Source organism: Bombina bombina, chromosome 4, assembly GCF_027579735.1.
Source record: "Bombina bombina isolate aBomBom1 chromosome 4, aBomBom1.pri, whole genome shotgun sequence".
In the NCBI taxonomy this organism is placed as follows: domain Eukaryota; kingdom Metazoa; phylum Chordata; class Amphibia; order Anura; family Bombinatoridae; genus Bombina; species Bombina bombina.
The window spans coordinates 601,645,242-601,663,676 of record NC_069502.1 but is presented as its reverse complement, the minus strand read 5'-3'; the positions used below and the strand labels follow the sequence as shown (position 1 = coordinate 601,663,676).

At 35.2% G+C, this 18,435-nt stretch overlaps 1 protein-coding gene across 1 annotated transcript in view; it reads left to right on the top strand.

Moving 5' to 3' along the window:
- Window positions 1–3,753: 3,753 nt before the first annotated feature.
- Window positions 3,754–18,435, top strand: part of LIN28B (lin-28 homolog B) — a 246,231-nt gene continuing 231,549 nt past the window's right edge. The window contains exons 1-2 of the mRNA XM_053710581.1: window positions 3,754–4,071; window positions 4,684–4,880. Coding sequence (XP_053566556.1) covers window positions 4,062–4,071; window positions 4,684–4,880 — 207 coding nt within the window. The 5' untranslated portion in view covers window positions 3,754–4,061. The remainder of the gene's footprint in view (window positions 4,072–4,683; window positions 4,881–18,435) is intronic.

The following is an 18,435-nucleotide window of genomic DNA, read 5'->3' as shown; positions in this document are numbered from 1 at the left end:
CCAGCGGGACACATTTTTGGAACCTAATTAAGGTATTTAATTAAAATGTATCTCTAAAGCATATTTTCGAACCCATATGTATTAAAACATGAATATAATTAGGTGTCAATCAATCGTTTACACATTTAGGTTGCTAAAATATGAGTCTGAAAGGGTAGGAGGAAGAAAAGTAACAATGTGCAATAGTAATACTTTAAGGCATACAACTATGTAAATAATCAACATTAATGGCACTACGCATTGTTTTATTAGGGAGTTTAATAAAATCAATATATTTCTGCATAAGCTTAAAACACATTTATGGTAAAAAAAAAAAAATATTGTGGAAATCTAGACAAAAAAAATATGACGTGCATTATGCTAAAGGGCAAATTTTATTATATAGTTTATAAAAAAAAATAAAGTGTAACAATTTTGTATAATGAAATATTGCCAAATGTCTCAGTATTGCAATACTAACATCAATTTAGTTCTCATATGTGCTAAAATGGTAAAAATGTTTCAATGCACATTGATAGAATGATCGGGAATTCAGTGTTGAAATCAAATTATATTGAATAATAATTATAATTTCTTCACCACATTCATACTATATTTACTATACACGTTTTTTTCTATATTGTTAAACTATCTGGGTATAGATATATGTACCGTAGACTGAAACTTTACTATGTGAAACCATTTTAGCACTGGCACTTATATGGTGTGTGTGAGACACGGTGAATAAGAGCATGAAGTGATACGAGAGGTGTCCTCCTCGTGGGAAATAGTGAGCTCTAAGCCCCGCCCACACCAGCAGCGCTGGGCTTCTACAAGGGGTGGCTACCTCTAGCATCATTTAGTGCACATTTACGGTTCAAGACTGCAAAGGAATGCCAGGATTAGGTTTCTGCTTCATTTGTCTGGTTTAGCTCTGAAAAAAAAAATAACCTCACTATTTAAATATTTCCAAAACATTTTAATGAATAGATGTATTTTTGTGTCTCTTCATAGAAAATTAACTCAGGCATGGATATATAGCATGGATATGTTATTGTAGATATATCATACTATTTTAATCCACACACATATATATGTGTGTGTCTCAAATTTCATAAACCATAACAATTTTAACTCCAAATAAGTACGAGATTTAGAAACACAACTCATTTTTTTGAATTTAAAACATTTAATTTTGTATGGTCAGTAAAAGAGTTGCGTTGTTCAGTCTAAGAGTGTATTGCAGCCCAAAGCCCTTAGTGAGGGTCATGCTTTGTGAATTGTTTGTTATTAGGACAAACCTGTTATGCATTCCTGCGAGCAGCTAAGTAGAATATTATATTAGGTTTATTACATAAAGCATCACGGGGAACCTCGAGATTTCATATTATTTGGTAAAAAACGCGATTTTCAGATATTAATCTTACTAAAGTCATAGGGAATGCTTTATAGGTTAGAGGTATCAGCACTCTCCGTGTAAACTGTGTGATTCAGAGTTCAGATCAACTCTAACTACAATCTAAGGACGCGTTTACCTCCAGACAATCTTACGCTTTTTTCGTTGCACTGGTTACAGAGAACACAGTGCCCCCCCCCCCAGTGCAACAATAAGTGCTAAAGAGACCACAGTGCGACAATAAGTGCTACACTGCTACAGAGACCACAATGCCCTCCAGTGCGTCAATAAGTGCTACAGAGACCACAGTGCTCCCCAGTGCAATAAGTGCTACAGAGACCACAGTGCCCCCCAGTGCAACAATAAGTGCTACAGAGACCAGAGTGCCCCCCAGTGCGACAATAAATGCTACAGAGACCACAGTGCCCCCCAGTGCTACAATAAGTGCTAAAGAGACCACAGTGCTCCCCAGTGCAATAAGTACTACAGAGACCACAATGCCCTCCAGTGCGTCAATAAGTGCTACAGAGACCACAGTGCCCCCCAGTGCTACAATAAGTGCTAAAGAGACCACAGTGCCAGTGTGACAATAAGTGCTACAGAGACCACAGTGCCCCCCAGTGCAACAATAAGTGCTACAGAGACCACAGTGCCCCCCAGTGCTACAATAAGTGCTAAAGAGACCACAGTGCCAGTGTGACAATAAGTGCTACAGAGACCACAGTGCTCCCCAGTGCAATAAGTGCTACAGAGACCACAGTGCCCCCAAGTGCAACACTAAGTGCTACAGAGACTACAGTGCCCCCCAGTGCAACAATAAGTGCTACAGAGACCACAGTGCCTCCCAGTGCAACAATAAGTGCTACAGAGACCACAGTGCCCCCCAGTGTGACAATAAGTTCTACAGAGACCACAGTGCCCCCCAAGTGCAACAATAAGTGCTACAGAGACCACAGTGCCCCCCAGTGCGACAATAAGTGCTACAGAGACCACAGTGCCCCCCAGTGCGACAATAAGTGCTACAGAGACCACAGTGCAACAATAAATGCTACAGAGACCACAGTACCCCCAGTGCAACAATAAGTGCTACAGAGACCACAGTGCCCCCCCCAGTGCGACAATAAGTGCTACAGAGACCACAGTGCCCCCCAGTGCGACAATAAGTGCTACAGAGACCACAGTGCAACAATAAATGCTACAGAGACCACAGTACCCCCAGTGCAACAATAAGTGCTAAAGAGACCACAGTGCCCCCCAGTGCAACAATAAGTGCTAAAGAGACCAAAGTGCCCCCCGTGTGACAATAAGTGCTACAGAGACCACAGTGCCCCCCCGGTGTGACAATAAGTGCTACAGAGGCCACAGTGCCCCCCAGTGCGTCAATAAGTGCTACAGAGACCACAGTGACAGTCCCCCAGTGCGACAATAAGCGATTGTTGGCAGCTGCAGGGGAATCCCTTACCCACAATAATTGACTTGCTGCTGTGATGGGTGACATTTTTAGTAACATACATTTAAAACCAAATCTGCCTATCTGTATAAAAGTCAGATGGCCAGGCTTGCACTGTGGCTTTACATATTAGATAATAAGGAATTACCAAATGTATTATCAGTAATATATGCAAATCAAGCTGACTATATACAGATCTCAACTTTTTTTCTAAAATAATTTGTAAAAAAACAACGTTCCCTATTTGATAGAGTTTTCTTTCTTTTTTTTCTCTCTCTAATGCTGGGCTCTTATTTAGGAAGTCATTAATCACATCCCCTCCCCCGGAAGAGATGGCGCAGAAACCTGTGAAGTCCGATCCAGCAACCCACCCCTTCCCCAAGCTCTTTCCTCTAAAAAAAAACACACACACTAAACCAGCAAGTTTAACCCATTCGCCTTCAGAGAGGCAGCAATGCGTTATTATGGCACCTGAAGGGTTAACGCTACTCAGTTCACTACATTCCCCTCACTGCGATTTGCTTTAAATAGTCAGTGACTACAATAGCATTGCATCTTTGCATTACACATATAGATAATACGGTATCAGTGCATTTATATGTAATTAGAACTGTAGAATGCAGCCATTCAGATTAACACTTTAGCTGTCAGGGAAGAGCTAGGCAGCAGCTAAAGGGTTAATGACGTGCACCCTGTGTAGTGCATCTAATACATAAAACCACTTCAAATCTGAATGGGGAGATCTATAAGTGAAGCATGGCTGGGTGCTACATAAATATCCCTTCTCGCATGATTATCAGCAGTGCAGCAGCTAGTGTGTGTGATTCTAATAGCGCTTCCTGATATCAGTGACTTCTTTCTTTCAGCCAGTGCGTGTGTGAGTGATACAGGCGTGTTTGGAGCTTGTTTTCCCTCATTCATTCATAAAGTATTTCCGTGGCAGTCTCAATGCGGCAGCGATTGGCTGCAGTGCTGTTCCTGCCAGCCCCTTGAAGGATCCGTGGTGAAATTAGTAGCAAGAAGGCATGTAATTGACAGGGTCACGTGTACGCTAGGGGGCCGGGGAGCGAGCACACGGAGAGAGAGCAGGGAGAGAAGAAGCACAAGAGGGAGAGCACGCTAGACCATGCGAGCTAAATTTGGGATCGCTCTAAATCAGGATGTCACATTGATACACAACATAATCTCAGTGGAAAAGGAAACTTTTCACCAGTTGTTTGTGGAGCCGAGGACATCATGGCCGAAGGTTCATTGCATTTTTTTTTTATTTATTTTTTTGGTAATATTTTTTTTTAGCGATACGTTGCTTTTAGGTTCTAATTAGAGCCACCCGGGGCTGTGTAATCTTTTATTATTGCCGATCTGCTCAAATCGTACTTAGGATGCCTTTGTAGCAATGAGGAGAGGAGGGTGGTGATGCTTTTGTTCGCATTGCTAATGGTGACTGCGTTGGCTTATTTACAGAGTACGTTGGTTTCACCTGCCCCGGTTATTCACATGTGGTTCTATGGGGATGCACGTTACAAAAACAAGCAGGGATCCTGTGCATGTGCAATAACAAGTTGTTGTGCAATAATCCCCCACACCTCGCTTTACCTCCCTCCCCGCGCCCTGCAGAAGAGGAGACGCTTATTTTCATTCTCATAGTGGGGCTGGCCTGACCGAAATAGCTAATGTATATAATGCTCTGCTGTAACAATTCAAGCACAGGGAACGTAAATAAACAGATGATTCGTCCTTGTTATGCACCAGTACTGGAGATTGTTTGCACAGAGGATGTGTGCAGTCATTAGAAACTCCAGTACTAGGTGATATGCCTTGTGCACTTTTTGATGTCCTCTTTCTGTTTTTTATCCAGGAGGGGTTGGTAAAGGTGTTGGAGAAGAGCAAGGGAAACTGCCAGAACAGGAAGAAGAAGAGGAGGAGAACTCCCAGGTCCTACACGGTACAGGCCATTGCAAGTGGTTCAATGTGCGGATGGGGTTCGGTTTCATCGCTATGACCAGTCGGGAGGGAAGCCCTTTAGAAAACCCAGTTGATGTTTTTGTACACCAAGTAAGTCTGACTTCTTCCTCCCGCCTCCCTTTTAACCACCCACAAGGAGAGGGCTATGCCACCCACTTTGACCCCTTCCGCACCAGACATAGATGTAGCTAGCTTGCTGGTTTGTAATGGAACCCATATTTCCTGGCATTGGATTGAATCTGTAACAGCGATCTTTGTGAATAATATCCATATGTCTGTATCACCCACTTCTGTATCAGGGTAGTTATTCATCTGGTCATTTTAATGTTAATTGCACATGCTGTTCTTGTGACATGATTTCATAGATTCCAATAAGAGATGAAATACCTCACCATGAAGTGTTGTTTGGCATCTGTAACATAGGGAACTGGATAATAGTGTAGTCTCTTCCTCAAGCAGACAATTAGTTTACATTTAACACTAGATTTTCTTAAAGGGTCAACCTTTTTATATTAAAATTCTGTACTATATTAAAGTAACATTTTATGGTAGTATTCCTTTTTTGTGTGTATTTAAATATATTATAATTGTTGCAGCAAATCAGGGAAAAATAGTCCCTTTCTCAGATTTGTGATTAATGACAGATGTCACTTCCAGATACCACCTCAGACTATTGTAAATGACCAGGCATTTGGAAAGGCCCACCAAACTTTAAAGCAACTTGGACTGAGTGAGACAATCAATAGTCATGTGTGAAAGTTTTAATTTATTTATTTTCATCTGTGAAAATTGTGAGCTGTAGTGCTTTGTTTTGTTTTTCCCTTGAGTTTCTGTTCTGTCTCTTTAAGTGTACTCAGGCCAAGAAAACATGTGGCCAGAGGCAGTTTATGTTTATACTATGTAGTGTGTGGACTGTGTCTGGGTTTTACTTTCTTCTCTCTAAGTGAAATCACAACTGCTTTGAACAATCTATTAATATGGAATACATTTCAGCATATAGTCACATTCATTTGCTTGATAATGGTAACTGATGGATTGTTAGGGTCTGTGAAATTTGCTGACAGAAGTCTAGATAGAAACCTCTAATCACTCAATTATATTTGGTGTTTTTGTTTAATTACTGATATGGGATCATCAGCACTGAATACATTATATGACAAAACTAATTTGCATATGAATATAATAAAATAAATATATATTTTGCTCACACTACCACCTTAGGCTCTAAATATTTGTTGTCAAATCATTTTTCAGTAATGCTGGCGTTTTTGTTCTCTATCATTTGGAGTCTGTTACAGAAATAATGGGCTATATATGAAGGATTTATTTATTGTTTAATTCAGTGTAAAGCTTTCATTTTAGCTGGCCATGCTATTTGTATCCCCATAACATCTTGTGATTGCTTTGATTAGGGCTATGGTACAGCCCCAAAGAAACAAAGCACTGGTGACATAGAGTCTGATGGGTCAGATGGGGACATCTCTCAGCTCTGTGCAGGATAGTTTCCTTCAGGCCCGCCACTCAGTGCTTTGTCTGTTTTAACAAATAATAGGTGTAAAGTGTGAAATCAAACGCGTGGAGGATTATTTTTATGGAAGAGCCTTTCTTTATTCTGCTTTCCCATCCTTTCCCTTTCCTGCTTTTGTTTGAATTGAAACAGCCTTTTCTCTGTTAATGTGTTTGATTATTTTCCCAAGATCCTGTTACCTAAATCTCCGTCAGATCTGATTGCTATCAAGTCTCCTGGTCCCCTTTTTTCATTTGAACCTTCCTTAGGTTGTTAAATTGCCTTTTACGATCTCATAAATTTGCTTTATAGATGAATAAACTTAAAAAAGGGTAAACTTCCTCTTTGTGTAATTGTATCTTTTATTTCTTTTAGCATTTTTTTTTCACCTTTTGAGTTGTTTAAAGAATGTTTTAGATAAATATTTTTAAAACTAAGCTTTATAAGTTGACCAATATGTATTAACTAGCACACACACATGTGTATTGTTAATGGAGTCTTGTATCTGATTAAGTATTGCTATATACATTGAAATTAGTAACTTTTCTTAAATTACCTACATTATTATCACATAGTATGCCTTTATGAAAAACAGATGTTCACACATTTTAAATCTGAAACTGTTATGACAATTTTTTAATACAATTTTGAATTTATGAGAAAGCTGAAAGGTATTGAACCATCAACTTGAATAAACTTGAACCATAGGGAACAAAAATGTACAACACATTATCTGTTTGTTATATGGATCCTACAGATATATAGTTAATTCATATTTACCTTGCTGATAATTTTCAGAATCATGCTGCTGAGTGTTAGTGGTTACATTTTTCTTTTTATAACCCTGAACCATGACCTAATAATATAAAAAATATGTACACAATAAAAGCTAATATGTAAAATGTCCTAATTACATATTAATGTTTCAATTTTAAATAGGTTTGTAAAGCATGATTGCTTTCTAACTAGAATTCTAGAATATTTTGTTCTCTGATATTAATATTAGCTATTTTGCAGGGGTTAATTTTATTGTCATAATCCTAAATACATGTATCTTTACTAGAAGCATTTATGGTTACCATTTTATTTATATGAGGTATAGTTGCAAACATAAAAGCTAAATATTTTATTATAGTTTATACTGGTTGTCACACAGAATTTTTTTTTCATTTAGTCTGGATAGTAAAATAATAATCCTGGTCAATTTTTAGTTTTCAGTTTATAATATCTATTTCCATAAACATGTTAAGAGGCTACTGAAATATAAACTTCTTTTATTTATATTTGATTAATTCTTATAATAGTCACTGCCCTCTCACTGCAGCTAAAACCAGAATGTCTTAATTTTTTATTTTGTATGTGCATTTCCATTTCTGTTATGCTTTTATTTATTTCACTAATTATAGTTAGAATATAATATTCAAACATTGAAAAACAGATTTTAATATTGACACAGGAAAAAAAAGACCATCTTTAGAACTTGCATTTTTTGTAATCCTATTTTTTTCCAGGTATACTAAAAGACTATTCAATCAGGGAGCAATATAAGATATGACTGTTTTCAATATAAACATTTTGAAAGCCTAAGTCTATCCCAATCCATTGACATAATGTAACAGTGGCTAAATTAAATTGTCAATTTATTATTTTTTATACATGGAAAAAAATGTACATTTTATTATTGTGAAAACATTTGTCAGTATCACTGTAGTAAATATCTCATTATTAAAGTGCTAATATAGATTGTAGTCATTTTAATAACTATCAGAATAGTAAATTACCTTTTATTATACCTTCAGTAAAATGTATAATAATATTGCACTGGGATCTAATGCATTAGAAATATGCTATTACTCTTAATCCATATAAGTTTTTATTTGGAGAAATAAAACTGTTTCACATAGTGCAATATATGTTCTAACAGTTGAAAGTAATAATTGGTTATAGTGATTCAAACCTGTCTGTGTGTAAATAAATATAATATTGTATCTCATTCCAGGAATGCATGTGTACACACATTGAGCAGTTTCTATTTAGTGCAGTTCATGATTATTTGTAAGGAATTACATCTTCTCATTCTTTGCTTTGTCCAGGGTCTATACTGAACTCACATGACAAGTGCAATCAATCTTAGTTTAAATAATGCTAGATTTATATTCTGCAGTATTTTTATGCAGCTATTCAGTCCCTGTTTTAAAACGTGTGTGTATATGTGAGTGTGTGTATACACTGCAAACATATATTTTTACATGTGATTATACTGTACATGATTTACAGTTTTTAAAATGCATATGCCAATTAATTGGGTGGCAAAGGACATTAATACTATGTCTACTATTTAACAGTACAATTATTTTTACCCCTGTGATTTCAGATATGCCAAAGGCTAGACAATATTTTAAGTATTGGAGCTAAACATTGCTTATATGATTTATTTATATGGTATTTATTGTACACTTTTCTTGGCACACACGACTGAAAACATATTTTTCCCATATGTACAATTTTGAAGTATCCTTTGCTAATTTGAATTACTTAAATGCTGAATATTTTCATTTATTTTTTCCTTCTATAAAATTGTTTGTGTGTATAATTAATAGATCTATAGAGAGATATATAAGTATCATCTAAATGTTTGTGAATCCTAGTGCAGTATTAATCATTTTAATGCACCAAATAAAAAGAAAACTCTTATTTTCCCCTTGTCCTTCCCCTTCATTTCCTTTATTTAATGCCTTTTTTGTCTTCCTAAATGTTTTTTTTCTCAATGTTGACCACTATAATTAAGAGTAGTCAAGAATACATCTGCTAATGCAAATTAAAAAGAACATTGTAAAGTTCACCTTTGTCAGGTTTCATATAAAGCTTTATGTTGATATAACAATCTGGTCCAGTATCAGGCTTCTTGTTATATGCAGCTGTTACTTGCTGTTGTGTTTATCAGCCTATGGCCCTTCCTCTTGCACTGTGTAGAGCTCTTAAAGGACCAGTCAACACATTGGATTTGCATAATCAACAAATGCAAGATAACAAGACAATGCAATAGCACTTAGTCTGAACTTCATATGAGTAGTAGATTTTTTTTATAACAAATTTCAAAGTTATGTATATTTCCACTCCCCTTGTACCATGTGATAGCAATCAGCCAATCACAAATGCATATACGTATAGTCTTTGAATTCTTGCACATGCTCAGTAGGATCTGGTGACTCAAAAATTGTAAATATAAAAGACTGTGCACATTTCTTTTAATGGAAGTAAATTGGAAAGTTGTTTAAAATTACATGCTGTATCTGAATCATGAAAATTTAATTTAACCTGAGTGTCCCTTTAACTGTCTTTTTATTTAGTCATATTTGCTTTATACTGATTATGCCATATGTTTTGTTATATTCACTCCATTCATTTATCTTTCAATAAGCATAATTTCCAATCAAAGAACATTGTATTGGTGGTTGAATTAATCATGGTTCATCTACCTTTTTAAGGAAGTGATTTAACAAATTACATAGACTGTATTGTCACAGATATACATTTTATTTTTATGGCAGAGTCATTTTATTTTGAATTTATTAATTTTTGCTAATAGTTAAAATCCAATACGATTTGTACAATAATTGTGAAACATGATTTTCAGTAACACTATACATCATATTTAGATATTTGGGCATGGATTCTGATAGAATATATATATATATATATATATATATATATATATATATATATATATATATATATATATAAATTTGACCATGTGTTTTGAATACATCCACTTAAATTATTTGCTTAAATATTTTGTGCATGTAGCTTATATTGACAATGCTTGTTATCCATAGGAAAACTGTTTGTTAAAAATATTTTACTTTTTAAAATTGTTGCCATATTTGCTGTAATGTATTTAATGTCTTAAATATCTGTAGTTTAAAGTGATGTACACTGTATTTAAATACCTAGGGGGATAGATTATCTATATATCTCTGATCTTATGATCTTACCCAGTTTGTTTTGATCAAATAGTGATAGGCAAGTTACATTTGAATACTATCTTAAGGCTTGTATATGAAGGTTTTTAATGCTGTCCATTATTTATTTATTTATTTTTTGTATACAAATGACACACTTTAGTGAATCTGGCTTAAATCATTTACAAGATTGTATGTGCTAGCATTATAACAATCTTGAAATCATTTCAAATTAATTTTATTCTGTTGTAAATATCCATATATTAAATATTTTCCAGGTGACCTCTAGTTTGTCAATATGCTGTTTATACTATCATTGCAAACAATGATTCATATCCTTTATTTCAACCTTAACTCATGGTTTTCCTCTACCTTATGATATTGTGGTTGCTAAATAAATGGCAAGAAAAATTAAGCTACTGTATATCTTACAACACTTTTAATGGAGTATGTTGCACCCAGAACATAAATTATTGTGGAGGGAGAGAAAAATGACAGATTTTTAACATTGGATCCTTCCAGGCAATCAAGGGGTTAACCTTCCTTCCCCCACTCCATTGAAGAACTTTGAATGGGAGGAATTTGCACCCTTTGGCTCAGGTTGCAGCCTCTCTTGATCAAACTAGGGAAGTGAGGGTCATAGCAATTTAGTGCTTACTACTTCATTGGCCATTTTAAATGTTTTGAGTATGTGTGTATGACTGTGTATGTATGTGTGTATGACTGTGTATGTATGTATGTGTGTGTGTGTATATGTATATATATATATATATATATATATATATATATATATATATATATATATATATATATATATATATATATATATATAAAATACTTATTGCCTAAAGCTACACCTGATTATTAAAATTGGAGAATGGAGTACCTTGTCTGAAAGATATGGACATACATACATACATACACACAGGTTCTCAGTATTGAAACCATTATATAAATTTGTCCCTAATATACAGCATATAATATTTTACATACATAAATCCTATCATTACAATTTTTTATAAACTATTCCTTTCTAGTTTTAATAACTACTATTATATGAATTAAGCATATGTTTATATCTGTTGTATTCACGTATGAATGGCACTGTTTATATTGATAATTGGAAATGGGTTATATCAGAAGTAGTACGTGTTTATAGAGAAATGTAAACAGTTTTTAATCTTGACTCTAGTTAAAACATACTCCTAACACTTTGTTATCTATTTATCCTAAATAGTGTACACAACAGAGTTTCAGGAACCAAGGACCACCCATCACCCTGGTCAATGATATATGTGTAGTTGTGACCAGAGTATGTGTGTGTGTGTGTGTGTATATATATATATATATATATATATATATATATATATATATATATATATAATTAGTATTGGTGTGACTCTGTCTGCTATTAATACTATATTTCCTCTGGAGTGCTATTGGTGCAGGAAACCTGGTGGGGGAGGTGAATGCAGTTTTCACATTTTTGATGCATTCAGTAGGTTAAAGTGGGCCCCCATTAAGATTAACCTCAGACCATTACAGCTTTTTTGACATGCAGGCCCCACCCATGAATGGCCCTGGACAGCTAATACCAAGCTTTTGTTTCTCCTGCAGAAAGGTTTCCCCCTTAGAAAGGAAAGAAAACAGTGCTTTCTCTCTCTCTCTGCTCTGATCATGTGACTTCCCTCCAGTGACTCAGATAGGGTTGAAGGTGAATCATAGGGATGAATCAGGCATCAAAAATCCAATATTTATTCTTAAAACAAATGTGATTAAAATTCCTTATTTTGTAGCCATAGCATAATACTTAGGATTGCTGAAAAGAATTATTGTAAATATCTGCATTTATAATCTTTAGGTTTAGAGATCCTATTTTTTTTTAATTAGTTCTACCAAGCTTTTGATGTTTGTATGATAGATACATTGCATGGCCTCCTGGCTTTTGACATTTTATTTACTGCCTTATAATCTCCAGTATGCATCCAAATCATCATAATCAATAATAATAATAATAATAATAAAACTATAAGCCATTTAAGTGCCCTAATTGCTATTATGACTTTATTGGAGGTTAGCCATTGTTGTAGGCTCATGAAATGGTTTGTTCCTGTTTTATTAAATGTCATCCTAGCTCTCTGTTTTTGAGCCAGTGAATGTTACCATATTTTCTCAGAACTCGCATGGCAACTACAGTGGGGGATGGGTCCCACCCACCAAGCTTCTAATGGGGGCTGGGATTCTTGCTAGAGAAATGTGGTGGTAAACACTCTTAATTTTAACAGGGCAATAACCTTTTAAACTGGTGTCTTGATATGTAATGTGCAATAACAAGGTGATTCACTTATTAACCATTTTCTGTCTTTCCTGTCAGCACATGACTTCTTGTCTGTGTTATTAGACACTACTGTAATAAAGAAAATATTCCCGTGGAATTATTTACATTTATTTTGTAGGTTTAAGCATTAATTAATCAGATGTTGTTGTGTTTTTTTTGTTTGGTGTCTCAGAATGTACAGTTTTGTTCCCCTTAATTTTTTTTTTTTTTGGTTTATGTTGCACTGTTTTGGTTTATTAATTTAGGTTATTACTGTAAAACAAGTTTTTTCCACTTGCATATCACTTTGAAATAAACTGCATATTCATACTACTATTGAACCATTTTTTGTGGCAGTGTCATATCAATATTAGTTTACCAATAAGGTACAAAAAGTCAATGGAAAATTTAATCAAACTTATCTAATTTTTGGATTTTTTGTTTAATATGATTCATATTTTTTTTTATAAACCTTGCACTGTAATTGGTTTGCAATATATATATATATATATATATATCTGTATGTATGTATGTATATGTGTGTGTGTGTGTGTGTATATATATATATATATCTGTATGTATGTGTATGTGTATATATATATATATATATATATATATATATATATAAAAATTGCATCCTCATTATTTTGAAAACTATCTGTAAAATTCTATTGTGCAGAAATATAGTATTGCAAATATTTTAAAGATTTTTAAGCAAAAATGTACTAGTCGCTCCTTTTTTAAGAAACAGTTCTGTTTTAAAACTTGTCATATAATATATTTAAAAAGAAACTGCTTTATGGAAATAATTATCTTAAAAACATTTCTTGTTTAGTTTCAATATAGATTCTTGAGTTTTTTTGAAGGCATGAAGTTAATGGTGACTAAATTCTTTTCATGGTTGCCCTTTAAAGTTGGTAGGTTGACCTAGGAAGACTTTTCATGAAGCTCTGTTTTGTTCTTCAGTGGTGATAAGGAAATGCTACTTCACTGAAGCTGAACAAAATATGCTGTAGGCATTTTTGCTAGTTTCCCTTCATCTTCTTAGGGTGCCCCCTCCTCTAACCCCTCCTTCATGTTGTGTGTTTTTTTTCCTTCACATATTTTGGTCATGCTCTCTCTTGACCTCGCTATATGAACCTTTAACCACACAAGACACTTGTAAGGTCAGACTTTGCCAGCTCCTGATTAGAGCTGGAGACTAAAAATTCTGCAAGGATTGCAGGTTCTCCCCAAATATTTTTCTTTTCATAAAACAATTCCAAAAGTGTAGTAATAGCCAATAACAATTCAGGTTTTAACACTGTTTATTTTTTTTCTTCTCAGTTTATTTTTCCCATTACTTTCTATAGGTTTTATATTATTATTATTATTATTATTATTATTATCATTATTTTTTTTAAAGTCATCCACTATCTGCTCCCAATTTAAAATAAATCTATTTCCATGATGGAGAAAAACAAGTTCTTAGACCATCATAGTTATTCCTCTATGTGAACTGCCTTTTAGGACATGTTAAAAATCCACTTTGAAAGGGGAGACAATACACCTCTAAACTTAGTTTGTTACAAATGTTATTGAAAAATAGTAAAAACAAAACCGTATACATGTTTAATTACAATGTTATCTATGCTTTGTAAACAGACTTTTATTACGGTATTATATTTACTCTGCCCATGGTTATGTCATGTGACTCCATATTACCTCACTACTCACCATTTATTTAATTCTCCAAGTAGATTCTGTAGGTTAGTGCAAGGGTTTGCAAATCTGTAAGACATGGAGCACTTCTGTATTTTATTTATTTTAAGTTTATTTTATATTTATCTCTATGTAGTAAACCCCACATTTAAATGTCAGTTCAAAAATCTGAAGAGTGACATCTGCTATAAATGTATCAAACCTTGCATACCTGCATTTATGCACGTCTTTTGTGTGCCTGTTTGCAAGGCTTTGTGTGAGGAATTATTTGTAAATATTAGGTAGGCAGAACAGGTTCCCTTCTTGCATACATGCTATATAAAAATCTTCATTACTCCATTGTTTTCTTTGAAAGATATTTGCAAGCTCTATTAAGTTATCACCATTTTTGTATGTCTTAGCTATTATGTACTGTAAATGTTACTTAAGATATCCAAAGCACACCTATTTCTAAATCAACATTATTCTGCTTTGAATTGAATCATCTAAAGCTGAGTTGAAGGCACTTTCAGTCAAATCTCAAACTTTGGTAAGGTTTTTGATGCAGATTCCCCCTTATGTGCTAATTGCCCTGGCTTACCTTTATTAATTCTGCACCATGGAAATCTTTGGTTTCGGCCACTGTAATGGTTTGCTGCTGTGGGACCTCCGTGCAGAGTTTCCATTGTAAGAACTGCTTTGTTTCCATGACGTGGGCGGTCCTGATTGGAGAAAAAAAGGAGAGGATGGGTAATATTGAATATTTAAGGCAGGTAACAATAATAACCACAAAACAACCTTAGCTGATTGAAAAATAAACACACACTGTATTAGGCTACAAGCTTCTCATAATAGCGTATTAGAAGCGAGCTTCAGATATGAACTAATCCAATCCCAACTCTCAAAGGTGGCATTCAAAGTACTGTTCATGTACGGGCATTCAAAGTACTGTTCATGTATGGGACAACATAGTAGGCAATGTAGGAAACAATATACAGACCCCGTGAGGACCCACACCTAATAAGCAAACGTTTAAAGGCAGGGAGAAAGAAAAGCCGGTATTTTACCTTTGGCCGGACACCCCCCTCTCACCTGCCGACTCGTTGCTGCTTCAGTGGGTCTAGGGGAAACGTGAAATGTTCCTCGCTCTTACTCCGCCATCAAAATCCAGTCTGGAGCTATCAGCTAATCGTAATCCAGATGTTTGTGATGTCATCCATTCAGAAATCCATCTGCCAATCACAAGCCAGAAATCACAGCGCAAGATCCAAATGGTGTCGGTTGAGGTTCAGGATAGATCAGCTGCGGTCTGGGAGAAACAGTCTCTGCCTAATCTGGCAATTGGTAAATAAAACAAACGAGGAGGTGGCAGAGACTGTAAGATAAAACATTAGTCTTTATTGGTAATTCATTCTTTTAAAAGGTCAAAAACTGAGGCACCCTCCTGCATAAGACATGAGACACAAGTCCCACTAAGAGAAAAGCTTACATGTTTCGGCTAAGAAGCCTTAGTCATAGCTGGATTCTTTTAGTCAATTACAACTTTTAAAAAGGGAGCCTAAGCTCCCCATTGGTTAACAACAAGTAGTGGGAGTGTCATATCAATCTCTCAATTTAACACATTCATGTCTAACAGTATTTATTAGTAATAACAATACAATCAAAATTTAAACCTTAAACCCATGTAAAAGACATAAAACCTAAATCGACAAAGATCAAGGTGTAATATTAACTCACATAAGCTGTCAAAAGGCTCTTGGACATAAGATAATAAATGAATGTACAGAATTGGCCCTCAAATTTACTTTGAATGATACAGATGCCTAGTATTACATAAAGGTAGTCCTGCTAATAAATGAGGCAGGAGCATATCCATACACATAGGGGGAAGAGAAATAGTAAAAAAAGAGGTAGGTGAGGAGAAATATATATGGGAGGAGCCAAAAAAGCGCACAGCATGCAAGATAGGCATATGTGCATATGCTACTGCTAACTAGCCAAAAAGGTGAGACTGAGTAGATATCTCGTGCAGCATATTTAAGTGTGCTACGTCTGCCACATGTTTATGCTTGCATATGCACATATGAAAATCAATGGCCCCAATAGACGCTTTATTGGTCCCAATAGGATCAGAGTTCATAATATTATATAAATTACATATTTACATATGCTACATGTACATCCAAGTGGGAGAGAAGGAGACAGTAGTGCCATCTATGTGAATCTATATATGTACATAGATATAATGCTCACAAAAAACAGTTGGTTAACTTAAGAAAAGTAAGCCCAAACATCTTACACAGTACATGAAGAAGAAAAGAAAGAGAAGACACAAGTACAATGTATACTATAACTAAATTGGGCAAGTGTTTTTAATTAACCTCATTACAGTTTATATAAAGCTGTGTAGCCACTGCACCAGATCAGAGGTCTATGAGTACGGCTCAGCAGAGCTGAAACGCGTGAGACCTGATCTGATGCCCTTTTTAACACTTAAACATGCCTTGTATATGTTTTTAAAGAATTGACTAATATATTTGTTTTTTATCCTTACGGCTGGAGAACTGTTTGCTTATACTTGGACAATGTATACTACATACTTATGTCAGCATATGCACATGTACATATATGCTGCTCAAAAACACCCCAGCATGCAGTTAGTCAAGCTAAATGGGGATAAAATCCAAACATAATACATCACATATTTACAAATGCAGGATAAGTCCCCAAATGGGGGTGTGCCATACGTAGCCTATGAGGATCAGCAAATATGTTGCTTAATACTCTCAATAGGTATGGGGCTAAATAGGAATTGTTTAACCATATATCCTATACAGCATGTGTAGATACGCTGGATAAACCACATAAATATTACATAACATATTTATATAATTCTGTCACCTCCCCGTCTGTGGGCTGTCACTCTCTCAATGGCTTGCCATCTCAGAGTATGATACGATTTCCTATGTATGGTTGCAAAATGTTGGACCAATGGTGTTTTTGATTTTCCAATATTGATAGTGGATAGGTGTTCCCGTATCCTGGACTTGATGTCCCTCGTCGTTAAGCCTACATATTGAAGGTGGCAAGAAATACATGTCAAAACATATATTACAAAATTAGATGTACAATTTAAGCATGACTTAATCGGGTATTGGGTACCTGTCACTTCTGATCTAAATGTCTCTGAGACTATCACTGATTCACAGGGACGGTGTCTATTACTGCCGCATCTATACATGCCCTTGTGAGTAAGCCAGGACCCCCTCTGTTGCGTATTAGCTGGTAGTTGTGAGGGAGAAACAAGATTGCCAAGTGTCAAATATTTTCTATAGGAACACCTGATGCCATTGTCGACACATTTTACCAGACCATTATCGGCCACAAGCATATTGAAGTGTTTCTTGATTATTTGGCAAATTTGATTGTACTGATCACTGTAGGTTGTGACAAATGTTACTCCCTCATGTCTATTCCTAGATTTGGGTTTGTCCTTTAAAAGTGCATCGCTGTCCAAGGCCCTAGTCTCCTGTTCCGCTCTATTTATAATATGAGATGGATAACCTCTTTGTAATAGACAGTTCCTTAAAGATAGAGATTCTGCTTCAAAATTGTCTATATCAGTGCAGTTACATTTTAACCTGATATATTGACCTTTTGAAACCGCATAAGGTACATGGGGGTGGCAGCTTTTAGCATTGCGAAGAGTATTTCCTGCTATTGGTTTCCTATAGACTATTGTAACAATTCTTCCCTCATTATTGCCAGAAAGTGTAAGGTCAAGGAAATCAATATTCATGCAGTTTTAAATCTAGCCTCGGTTTGGGCCTTCCTGGAGTCTCTTAATCCCACAAAGTTTTTTGTTTGCATCATAATATGTAATTTTTATAGTACAACCATGGCAATTAAATTTTGATTTCATTTAAGCCTGTGATTTGTTTGGGACTTGTAATGAAAAGATTATGTATGTTGTGTGCAGACAATTTTCTCGTTATTGAGCCTCTTACTCCTCAAACTAAGTCTGCCCAAGGGGCATCTGACATGATTGTGAGGTATGTTTATTTTTATTTCTTTATGTGCATTTTTTCTCTTTTACCCTAATTGCTATATTTTTAGTGGTATTCATATATTTTTGTTTACCCACCAGTTCCCCTTTGTTAACTCTTGCTGGCAAGACAA